The sequence below is a fragment of the Lytechinus pictus genome, chromosome 8 (assembly GCF_037042905.1).
Source record: "Lytechinus pictus isolate F3 Inbred chromosome 8, Lp3.0, whole genome shotgun sequence".
Taxonomy (NCBI): Eukaryota; Metazoa; Echinodermata; class Echinoidea; order Temnopleuroida; family Toxopneustidae; genus Lytechinus; species Lytechinus pictus.
In genome coordinates this window covers 1,066,382-1,078,693 of record NC_087252.1, presented here as the reverse complement: position 1 = coordinate 1,078,693, position 12,312 = coordinate 1,066,382, and the positions used below count along the sequence as shown (strand labels likewise).

General features: G+C 35.9%; 1 protein-coding gene across 1 annotated transcript; it reads right to left on the bottom strand.

Moving 5' to 3' along the window:
* Positions 1-6,366: 6,366 nt before the first annotated feature.
* LOC135154832 (macrophage mannose receptor 1-like) lies at positions 6,367-12,070 on the bottom strand. The gene is made up of 5 exons (XM_064103019.1): positions 11,812-12,070; positions 11,049-11,127; positions 10,234-10,605; positions 7,908-8,294; positions 6,367-7,261 (listed from the first exon to the last, which is right to left on the bottom strand). Exons 2-5 carry the CDS (start codon positions 11,125-11,127, stop codon positions 7,014-7,016), a joined length of 1,086 nt encoding a protein of 361 aa, XP_063959089.1. The 5' UTR covers positions 11,812-12,070; the 3' UTR covers positions 6,367-7,013.
* Between the last annotated feature and the right edge of the window lie 242 nt (positions 12,071-12,312).

Sequence of the window (12,312 nt, the reverse complement as noted above, 5' to 3'; positions counted from 1 at the left end):
AGGAATTTAATTATCATTACAAAAAAATTGTTTGTTTTCCTTTGTTTTAGTATCAACACCTCATCGCCAAATGAATTCCGCTATGCAATCTAGTAAAATGATTTTATGTATAATATGAAAATCAGAGCTTGTTAGGTATGTCAGAACTGTCGAAGTATGGAACAAAATTTGAAAGAATTCCTGATGTAAGAATTAAATATATTTTAGTAAAGAAAGTGTTTAATATTGTATGGGAAATGCTAAGGCAAGTGTGTAGCGATCGGGTGAAAAATCATTCCGTTTTCTTCAGATAAAACTGAAGTTAAAAACAACATTCCCCGAAAAAACAAATAAGTGGGCTTAACGATTCATGACGAAATTACAATAATTGACTAAAAAGTTTTTGATGACAAAATGTTTACATTGTATAATCATTTTCTGATTTTAGAAGCACTTGTAGATGAAATTTATAGTTTGGATAACTGAATTCACCATGTTCATGGGTATGTGCTTTGGATAGTTTCTGAGGTCGTGGCAGAGAAGTTGTTTATGCCACCTTTGTTAACCTTCTCCACACACCACCACTTACCTCCCTACAGTGTAAAACGGTCTCTTCCGTTTCAAACCCACCCATTATATCCTTCGCATAATTCCTCTCAAAACTCTCTTTTTTTCATGACCAATTTGCCGAGAACACACAGTTAGCCCAAAGAAAGCCCGAAGTTTTCATATCAAATTTATATCAATATTTTTATAACCCCTGTGATGGGAGAAGATGCGGTGGTGTTCCTAGCCTTTATGAATGAATGGATAAGTCAAGCTCACGAATGCGATTAGCCCACACACACACGAACTCGGAGTGCAGTAAGCCTATGGTCTTGCTTTATCAGGTTTATATGATTAGCAGTTAGAAAAAAAAAACAATGATAGATAATTCCATGTTTATTATGTTTCCCAATTCCGATTGATGTTCAATTTTTTTAGCAGATCACGTGTCGGTTTCAAAGTCAAACTCCATACGCTGATTAACCTACTTGCAACCGCCTTTGGTCTTGATTTGGTGAATTCTATTTCGACATAAGAAAAATAGAAAACAAGAATATTCTGAACATTGATGACTTTTTATTACATCTTTTATTTTCAATAAAGACACATCATTAACTTTCGAAGCAGTTCACATGATCAATTAGCAAATAATTAAGTCGAGCTCTAGACGTCTAGCTATCAACCCACATGCAACAGGATTGTCATCAATGAGAGGTTTTGCATTATTAGATTCGACTTATGGCAGATGAAAAATGCAAAACAAAAGCCCCAAAACATAACCTTGGAATTGCATATTCTTAAAATCAATCCTCAGGTGGATCATTGTTTGAAGGGAACCATAACTGGGCTTGACGGCATGCGCCTGTAATCATGATAATCAAACTTACATGGGGAAGTTACCAGTAAAAGCAGGGTTCGAGGCTCGATCCATAGTTATGTCTTTCGGATGGTGACATTTTTGGACGTTCCCAGACTTCAGTAGCCATACATGCATGTATGTGATTAGTACACGTCTCTATACCTCTTTCCAAGGCCCAGAGCCATTTGAATTTAGGACTACCATGAACAAATCAAACTAAAAAAATCCAGGAACAGCGGCTGATTAAGGATTTTCTAAAAGGTGGGGGCATTTTATTAAAGAAAAACATTTCAGACTATAAATATTTTAAAGGCTCTCGGGGGGGGGGGGGGTGGGGTCACGGTTCAGATGTGCCGCCCCCCTTCGGATCCTCCAGTGAACATAGAAGAACACAACAAAAACGCATAGGTATAAACTAACCAGTATATTTTTTGCAAGGATTTGAAAGATAAAATTAGTCTGTCCTGCGAAAATAAGAAAGTCTTCCATTCATTATTTTTTCATCAATCGTTAATTTTCTGATTCACTCACCATCATTTCCCCATGTAGAAATGCATCTGCTTATACGTCAAAAGATGAAGGCTCTAAGATTATGTCAAGTGTTACTTATCACCACTGCAAACAATAAAAATAAAATCCATGTAATGATGGCTACGGAAATGTCAAAGTATTGTATAGAAAGTGTTTATTAAAGATAAGACGTAGAAGACACCTGAGAGAATTTCGGGACTATGTCTCGGTATAAACGGGGTTTCTCATTAGTAACTCGTCTGCGCATCACACCTGCGTTTTACACAAACATCACCACCAATGCCATAAGATAACAAGGCGGTACACCCTGTCAAAACTTCAAAATTAAGGTTACGCCAACTAACCTTCCCCAAACTAGCGTTTGAAATATAGCTGTTTCCTGTCGAGTGTCAAAATATAATTTCAAAGGAGTGCTGTGCGGATAGAGATCGTATTATCTCACTCTCCGATTGAATTATGACGTTGATATGACACTAATTACATGACATGATTTGAGAGCTGTCTTATTATTGGATCGATGAAGACTTCCCCAAATTTGCCCCCCCCCCCCTCATCCTCCCCTCTTTCATTTGCCGCCTTTCGGTATCCCTTAAAGGGATGGTCCAGGCTGGAAATATTTATATCTAAATAAATAGAGTAAAATTCACAAAGCAAAATGCTTAGAATTTCATCAAAATCTGATAACAATAACGAAGTTATTGAATTTTAAAGATTTGCATTATTCCGGTGAAACAGTTCTGGGCATGTCTTCATGAATATTCTTTATGTGGGCTGATGATGTCATATCCCACTTGTTCTTTTGTATTTTATTATATGAAATTAAGTTTATTCGGAATTTTTCTACCAAGAACTAAAACATTTGGATTGACAACTGATTAAGTGCATTAGTTATTTATTGCCGCAACTTAATTTCATCATAATGGAGACACATCATTTACTCATATATGAAAAAAATAATAATTATGATTTCATGTAATAACATAAGAAAAGGAAAGTGGGGATATTACATCATAAACCCACCTAATGAATATTCATGACGATGTGCAAAGAACTGTTTTCACAAAATATTGATAAACTTTAAAATTCAATAACTTCGTTATTTATTATCCGATTTTGATAAAATTTTCAGCATAATGCTTTGCAAATTTTAGTCTATTTATTTAGGTATGAATATTTTAAGCCCGGACCATCCCTTTAATGGGTTTTGCATTAAAATATTTACAATCAATCATTCTATTGACAATTGATAGATCAATTGTAACTAGAACAAATTAATTTTTACCTCTTGTTGCAAGAGGAAGATCAGGCATCATTTTGTAATTGATTACCAGAATAATGAATGGTTTTAGGACCAAATCTGGACTAGCGATTGATTGCAAGTTTCTTGCAACACCTAATAGTATATATACATCTCTCCCTTATACACACGCACACATCAACACGCACCATCACGTATGATATAAAACCCCTCCACACACACACTCACACCATGTCCATTTCCCCGCCATCATCTTCAATATCATAAAATTATCATTTTTGATTATTTGCATTTTTATCAAAGTAGAGCGTAGCAAATCTTAATGTATCGAACGAAAATTATAACATGTAGGGCCCTAATCGTGGTCAATTCAGTTTAAAATTTAACACTAAACTATATAAAAACTCTCCTAATCAGTTTGCGTACCTATCAAATCAAAATCTAGTAGGACTGTTTCTCACCAGCTCTAAAGATAATTGAGTAACGTTTCCTTGTCCTTCTGTCAGTGGTCTACCATTCTTCTACTAATGAGGTATTTCAGGTGTGTCTACCTGGTGCGGTTGACTTCAAAGGACCAGACGTATATCAATAAGCAGGATAAGTGGTAAACCAAGCTTTAACATGCTGTGTATAATAAGAGTCTTGTTTGATCATGTACCTAGGTCCATGATTTTGTCATGGTCATTGCTTGATTGATAGATTTAAGTGGCCTTACTGAGCACATTCGCACACTTTAATGTCCATGTGTCTCTTTTCGTACCACCCTCACACTCTCTCCTCTCCCCTGTCTCACCCCCCTTCTTTCTCCTCATTCCTACATTTTCTACTACTTGTTCACCCCTTCCAATAACACACATCCTCCTTTACTTGCCCCCCCTCTCTCTCTCTGCCTCACACTCAGCTATTTTCAACTCCTTTTTTTCTCTCTCTATCATGTCTATGTCGATCTGTTTTATTTCTACTTTTATCTCCATGTGTATCATTAAGGTGACCGTCTTAAACATGGAAAGGAAAATAGTTTTTGAAATGCAAGCATTCACGGCTCTTAAATAAAAAAAGAGGGACTTCTACTTTCAAGCAGCAAAGTTAGACAGTCTGTATTCGAACTTAGGAAAAGTTCTAGAAGAAGTCTCGATTCGAACTGTTAATTGGAAGGGGAAAAATCATGCCCACTATTCACGGCCACTCCCGGAGTGTGAATCAACTCCAATTGCCACCTGATGAAACAAGTCATCGCTTAAACCCCGCCTTCAAATTGGCAATAATCGCAGATATCATGTACGAGTTATCCTTCCTTGTCAATCAGGTTGATTTGGTTACCGACAAATGAGATCATTTCAACTTTTTGACGGGTGGTTGACTTTTGTTGCATTATTTTGACATCCTTCAAAGTTAGAAAGTTGGGATACAGGCGAAGATGTTGATGATAATGATGTTGGTGGTGGGATGATATTGATGATGGCGGTGGTGATGATGATGATGATGGTGATGATGACGGTGATGATGATGCTGGTGATGATGATGGTGGTGATGGTGATGATGATGGTGGTGGAAATGACGATGATGGTGGAGATGATGACCGATGATGTTTATGTTGGTGATGATGATCATGTCGACAAAAATGATGATGATGTTGACGATGATGCTGCTGCTGACTATGACAGTGATGATCATGGTCATTATGATTACCATTGTGATTGCTATGATGATGACGATGATGATCATGATGATGATGAATATGTTGACAATTAAGTTGACAGCCATGGCGATATTAATGATGGTCAAGTAATATGACAATGATAACGATGATGAAATTATCGAATACGTAGTAGCTATGAATGTAGTATGCCTAGCAATTGAGTCATGGAACTCTTGTTTGAATGCTCCCCATGTAGGCAGTGGAAAAGTGTATGTATTGTGTGCGGGCAATGAGATATCAACTTGGTGTGGGAATTCAATTCTTGATATCAAGAGATGAATTTTCGATATCAAGAAATGAGTTCTTGATATCAAGAAATATAATTCTTGATATCAGAAAATGTGAATAAATGTTAAAACGGCTTGCCATACGGGCATGCCAGGATCCGATGACCGGGACAATAATATAGCTGTAAAACGCTTAGGGACGTCGCGTCGTTCCGAAAGCGGATTTTTTTTGTTATGATTATTATCATCATCATAATGTTTTTTTCTGATTTTTTACCTTTTTGTCCGAGTAGAATGAACATTCATTTGAAACTTTCTGATGAATCATAAAATGTATCCTACGTGTGCATCATTTTTACGTATCCAAGAGCCACTTTATTTGAACTTTAGACCTCTAGCACTCTTTAGGATGTCAAAACGGACTATAATCATGTACACCACTGTATCGTGTCTCCACGATCAAAGCGTTGACCCTTGTGGTAATTGATTTTATTAATTTTTCTGCAATCAATTATGAAATGAGCACGCGCCCGCCTCTTTTTCGGCCTACTCCGACCGCATTACGGAAACAACGTCGTCGACCGCAGGAATATACAGCTCTTGTGTTTTTGTGTGTGTTTTAATTCAAAACTTTTGAAAACTAAAGTTCTCTAGAAAATATGGATAACCTCCATTTTCAATTTTCATTACAATCATGTAGGATGCGACCAAAGTACCTCGCAGGGAGTATACATATATTTATTTGGAATAGTCTCACCCCATATTGATGATATCTAATAACAATTATACATGTACACTGTATAAAAATAATTGGTAAAATTTTTACCACCACGAGGTTCAAACCAATGTTGAGCAGTACTTTACCAAATGCGGGAAGCATATTGTCCAATATATGGTTAGAAAATAAGCAACAATTACTTTAAAATGGGCAAAAGTTTCATCACGCTCGATAAATAAAAATGCCCAAAAGAAATTTCCAATGTTGGTTGGACACATAATTACCCTCATGGAGCACTTTTACCAAATATTTCCTTAGAGTGTACAATATATACAGAAGGAAAGAAAGTGGATATATAAGCCTAACGGTCACCTTTCTCTCCCTTTTGTAATTTCAACTATCTTCGTTTTCACAGCTCACCTTCCCTGTCTTGCTCCCTGCCTCTCTTTTCTTTCTCTCTCTCCCTTTGTTTATCCTTCTCAGATTATCTTCTTTTAAATACCATTATTCAACGGTCATATATGAATCTTTCCAGATCGATAGTTCCTTGAAATTACGATCGAACATTTAATTTGCCAAAACTTTATGAGCATAATAATGAAAACAACATGATAAATAAACAAATTCACAAAGGGATATGACAATTTGCATGATTGTACATGAACAGTCAACTTGTATATATTCATACACTGTCATACATGTATGCATTATAATGCTGGTCGCCCTATATTCAACAGGTTCATCGTTTGTATTTATATATAAACGAAAATCTAAAAACATTAAAATATATCACAGATATTGTTCTTTGTGTGTGTTCTTCTTAAAGTAGTACGTCGGGGGAAATTATGATCATGGAGCTATAGCTCCAAGGTATGATCATCATGCTTTACACGTTCTACGTGTCGAAGGTATTAACACATTTTCACGAAGCAAGACAAGAAAAGACAGCAGAACGAATGAGCAAATGTAAACTCGAAACATCCAATTCATAGGGAATGGTGTTTATATTCTTAACAAAAGAGCAGATGATATGTAGATGATGATAATTATAAGCCTATATTCATGAATTTGTTTAATATAAGAAGCGTTCAAAGTCAAATCAAACGCTATATATTATGCGAGAGAGCTTACATATTATTCCTAGTACACGAATGATATTGAACTCGAAATCATCGAATCAATTCTTCATTTAAATTCTAAATTATGGAGTACGTCCGAGCTCCATGTCGTGGTTCCAAGTGAGAAACGTCCGCTGCGAGTAATGACCGGCCAATAGAACACGCCCTCTCGTGTGCAATAAATGTAAAGTAAGCACAATCTTTGTCACCCATACACAACTTCGCGCACCTAAGTACTGAGCGCACCGAGTAGGATGATATAATGGCTTCATCGTCCAGCGTTGCATCGTCAGCTGCAAGTTTGAAGGAGGTGGATATCATATGGGCTGTGTGGGGGAAACAATTAAAGATGAATCATTCTTCATATGGAGTTAGTTATAGAAGTAGGGCGACATATATGGAATATTTTATCAGTCGAATTTTAGTCTAAAATTAACAATATTTGTATGTTACCTGTACATTTAAAAAAATGGAGATTCGATATTTAATTTGTCTTTTGTATCTGTCTTTATAAACTGGAATATACAAAAGTGCTGCTTTGTCTAATCATTTAAATGAAAGTGTTTGATTTATATTGTTATTTATATTTTGATCAATAAAGATTGAAAGAAAAGCAAGGCGTGTTCAAGAGCTCAGCAAATGTAATGGAAAATGTCCTTCAAATGATCAAGAACACCTGGGAGGTCATTGTCGAAAATAATTGAACCGGAAAAGCAGTTCGTCCTTATAAGTTTCAAGGCTTACGAAAAATTGCAAATATTTTTTATGTCGGCTGTACGCAAACTGATTATGAGAGTTTTTATATAATTGAAGATGATGGCGGGAAAATGGACATGGTGTGAGTGTGTGTGTGTGGGGGGGGTGTATGCGCGTGTGGGTGTGTGGGTTTTACGTGATGGTGCGTGTGTATAAGGGAGATAGGTATATATAATGATTAGGTGTTGTAAGAAGCTTGCAATCACTCCCTAATACCTTGCCCATCGAACACCTTTTCACAGATGTAACGATGCGTTGAATCACAGGTCATATCGTGCCAGTCAAAATCCGGATGTCGTAACAGGAAGCACAAACCGCCCCTGTCGAACGTGCTCTGAACATCACGGAAGTTTTTGTAGTTGATCTGTGACCCGTCTCGCCAGCCCACACTGGCCATCCCTATCCAATAGTCAGTGTCGTCTTCACGCTTCGAGATCAAGAACTGCTCTTCATCCTCGGATTCGATGTACACGAGATGCATTCCAAAGTTTTCACATCTTGATTTTGAAGTTTTGAAGTTTTCAATGAGCGTAGAAAAGTAATAACAGGACTGGTCATACACGTAATGTCTGAACTCCCCCATGAGGCATAATAAAGAAAAATCTGAAGTGGGAAGAAAAAAAAAATCAAGAGTCAGAATGCCGTTGGCTCAATCCCTGTCACGGATTTATTTCGCTTGAACCAATCCGTTACGAATGTTGGGCTTTTTCGAAGTGTCGCCTCAATTTCAAACAATAAAAAGTCAATAATGCAAATTAAATTAATTACTACATTGAATTTTGAACCCACACCCTTATTCCGGCCTTAATATCGAATGAATGACATGGACTTATCCTGTTGCCACTGTGACCACAGTAAGTATTTGTGATTCACAAATACTTACTATTGTCACAGTCAGGGGCGGATCCAGGATTTTTCGAAAGGGGGGGGGGGTTATTTTCCCGAGGAAAAATAAAAATTTAACAAGCAAAATTTAAAAAAAGGTTTCAACAAACAATATCGGATTTCGTCCACGTAAAAAATTGACAAGCAAAAAAAGGTCTTCACTTTCGAAGGGGGGGGGGGGACACTTTTGTTTGAACGGCATTTTTTGACATTACGAATTTTTATTGTGCCTCTTAAGGGGGGGGGGGCATGGGCCGGTTGTGCATCCCCCTAGATCCGCCAGTGGTCACAGTGGCAACATGGATATTATTTTTTTCTATTGATTTTTGTATCCAAGACAGATATGTATTCAGTATATTTTGAAAATAATTTTTTTTCTCGAACTTGTTAAATGGGTTATATTTATATCGAGATTTGTAAGAGCAATTAATGAGCAGTATTGATTATTCATGGTATTTTGAAAGGGAGATCATATGAAAGCCCGTATGTTTTTTTTTCCAAGGAAGGTTTTTTTTCATAAAAAAAGACATGTATTCCACCTCAAATATCAAGCAAGCGGAAAAAATTCGAAGGGGTATCCCCCCTTAAAGGACAAGTCCATTTCAACACATTGTTGATTTAAATAAAAAGAGAAAAATACAACAAGCATAACACTGAAAAATTCATCCGAATCGGATGTAAAATAAGAAAGTTATGACATTTTGAAGTTTCGCTTAATTTTACAAAATAGTTATATGCACATCCTGTCGGTATGCAAATGAGGGATCTGATGACATCACTCACTCACTGTTTCTTTTGTATTTTATTATATGAAATATTCTAATTTTCTAATCATTGTCCTGTGAAACAAAGTGTTATTTCTCCCTGAACATGTGGCATTACCATTGTTTAACATGTTATGGTTCAGTGAAGTCGGTCCTTATTGTCAAATCTGTAAAAATTGAAATATTGAAATAACCCTTGCGTTTTTTTTAGTTGCTTCGCTTCAATATACGGCTGGTACCAAGCCTAACTTGTTTGCTTGACAGCCAATCACGGCTCGCTGTTTAGCGTCCATTGTCTGGTTACGGTTCTATCATATATTGTTTTGCTCTAGCGTTTTTAGTCATTCATGCGATTTTACTCCGATGAGTGCATGTCGAAAAGCTTCAGTATGTCAGTTTTTAAGGCTATCTTACGATTTTGCAGTACCAAACACTTGTTTAAATATTGTATAATTCAAACAATAAAAAACAAAAGAAATAGTGATTGAGGGACATCATAGATTCCCTCATTTGCAGGTGGCTAAATTGTGCATATAACTATTTTGTGAAAATAAGCGAAACTTTAAATGTCATAACTTTCTTATTTCACATTCGATTTTGATGAAATTTTCAGCATTATGCTTGTCTGATTTTTCTCTATTGATTCAAAAAAAAAAATTCTGAAGTGGACTTGACCTTTAAAGAAAGAAAGGAAAAATAATAGGATGTTCTTCCTACCAATCTAATTTCCCATGTCATGTATGGGGACGCTAAAACCTAACCCAGACTGTACCATTACGATAGACGAGCATTTTTTCTGGATATTGAAACACATCTCTTCTGCTTCAACATATAGTTCAGTTATTGATTAAAAGACAAACGGAAATATTGCAAACGACATTTACATTGCTTACCATATTCCACTTCACAGATAAACTTGTATTGGAGGGAACAAGGTGCATCATGCCAATTATTCCTGTGGGCTCTTAACCTGAAGCACCTTCCGTCATCATCAAGAGCCTTGTTGATTTCTGGAAAGTTAATATACGACAGAGGAGATCCATCTAACCATGAAAACCTTGATAGACCTATCCAGTAATCTTCAATACCTCTCTTCATGATCTTTTCGACAAGAAACGACTGCTCGTTAGAAGATTGTATGGAAACCAAGTGCATTCCATGATTTTTACAAAATAGATTCGATGTCCTGAAATTTGATTGGATGTTTGAGAAGAAGTAGCAAGACTCGTTGTGCACGATGTATCCATTTCCACTAAATTCGGCATCTGATCAAAAATAAAATCATACTTAAGGATTGGTATGGTAAGGGGAGCCGAAACACTGAGCAGGATATCATAGTTTATCAATGTACATGGATTCCCGAAGATAGTGACTACATTATATTGCTTTATTACTAAGATTTTCCTCTTCATTCAAATCACTCTTTCTTCTTCTTACTCATCTTGCTCTTCCACTAGCGTCTCCTTTTTCTTTTCTTATAGTAATAGAATATAAGGCAATCTTATCGTTCATAATGATACCGACGAAATAACAGCATATCAATAAGAGTATTAGTTATAGCAGTAGCATTTTTAGTGTTTGTAGTATAATGAAGATCATTAGAAGTATACAAGCAGTAGTGAAAATAGAAATAGTAAAATCAGACCACTACAACAACAACTACTACTACTACTACGACTACAACTCCTACAACTAGTAGTAGAATTACCTTGGGCATTAACTTGCTGATAAAAATATGAGGATTGTTGGGTGACAAGAACCGTGAAAACACAGAAAATAACATCCATCTGAAAATGAATCATGGAGAAACAATGAATAAAGTGTTGTTAAATTCATTTGTCATGAGATTGCACCGTGATCTTGCCCTCACTAGAACAATTCAATGGGCTTCTCTCTACCGTTTTTTATGTCTTGTTGATGTTCACAATCATGTAAATCAATGATTATAATAAATTGTGATCCTGATAATTTGTTTTATAATCTAAAATGTCGGCATCCTAGAACCCATTTTTTTCCTTCCATCATGTCCATTCTCTGTCACTGACTCTATATGAAATTGGCTGTTCTGCTATATAACCTTGTTTAAAATATGCAGTAAATTGGTAAATGGCGTGACAGTTCTCAAAATGCGTTTGTAGAAACATTCTAAATAATTAAAAACGTCGTGTAGCCATGCTAGTTGTCGCTTTAACAATCTATCAGCGGACATACTCATCAATTGTTACAGCTTCTATTTATATTTAGTGTAAGTCATATGTAAACTATTTTTTCCCTTCTAAATAAAGATCTAAAGAGAAACAAACAGAGAATCGCATCCTTTCAAATATTTTCTCAGATTTTAACTATCCCTTGAAAGCCTACATTTCAGACAAACATATTAATATTTTCATAAAGTTACTTAACATCCAAGACTATATAAAATATATCAAATAACAAATGTTAACAAAAATCTTTCCTCACTATTTACTTACCTTTTACACTTGACTAGCCTGGCTGAAATGTCTTCAATTTGTTGATTCGACAGAGAGATATGAGAGGTTTTACCTTGATAATAATATGTTCAGAGGTTCTTTCTAAAGTCAATCTACATCGTGTGCTCGTTCGTGTGACAAGAGATTATTTTTTCAGCCAAAGACATTCATTACAAACATTGTAATAAAGACATTTGGGGAGTTACGCACACTGACAGGCACACACGTTTTATTAAACACTCACTCCATCTCATATCCTGTTTTTACTTATTGAAAAATGGGTAGGACCGAAATATTGCGTGAGATATCATTTTATCAACAATTAATAATTGTGATAAGGATAATTGTACATTCATCGAAAAGCATTTCTGCCGTACTTTGGCAAAAGGAAGCAAGTTTCATAAGTATACAGTGCGTCTCACAAAAAACGAAACCGAGACTCTTTATCGATGATTTATCATAACTTAATCACAAATACAATAGACAAATGACCTACCATTG

Bases quoted from the DNA above. Each gene is read 5' to 3' on its own strand.
- LOC135154832 (XM_064103019.1), bottom strand. From the start codon at position 11,127: ATGGATGTTATTTTCTGTGTTTTCACGGTTCTTGTCACCCAACAATCC. The intron at 8,295-10,233 runs GTAAGCAATGTA...TTCCCACTTCAG, and splicing joins TATCTGTGAAGTGGAATATG to ATTTTTCTTTATTATGCCTC. The intron at 7,262-7,907 runs GTATTAGGGAGT...TCCCCCACACAG, and splicing joins AAAGGTGTTCGATGGGCAAG to CCCATATGATATCCACCTCC.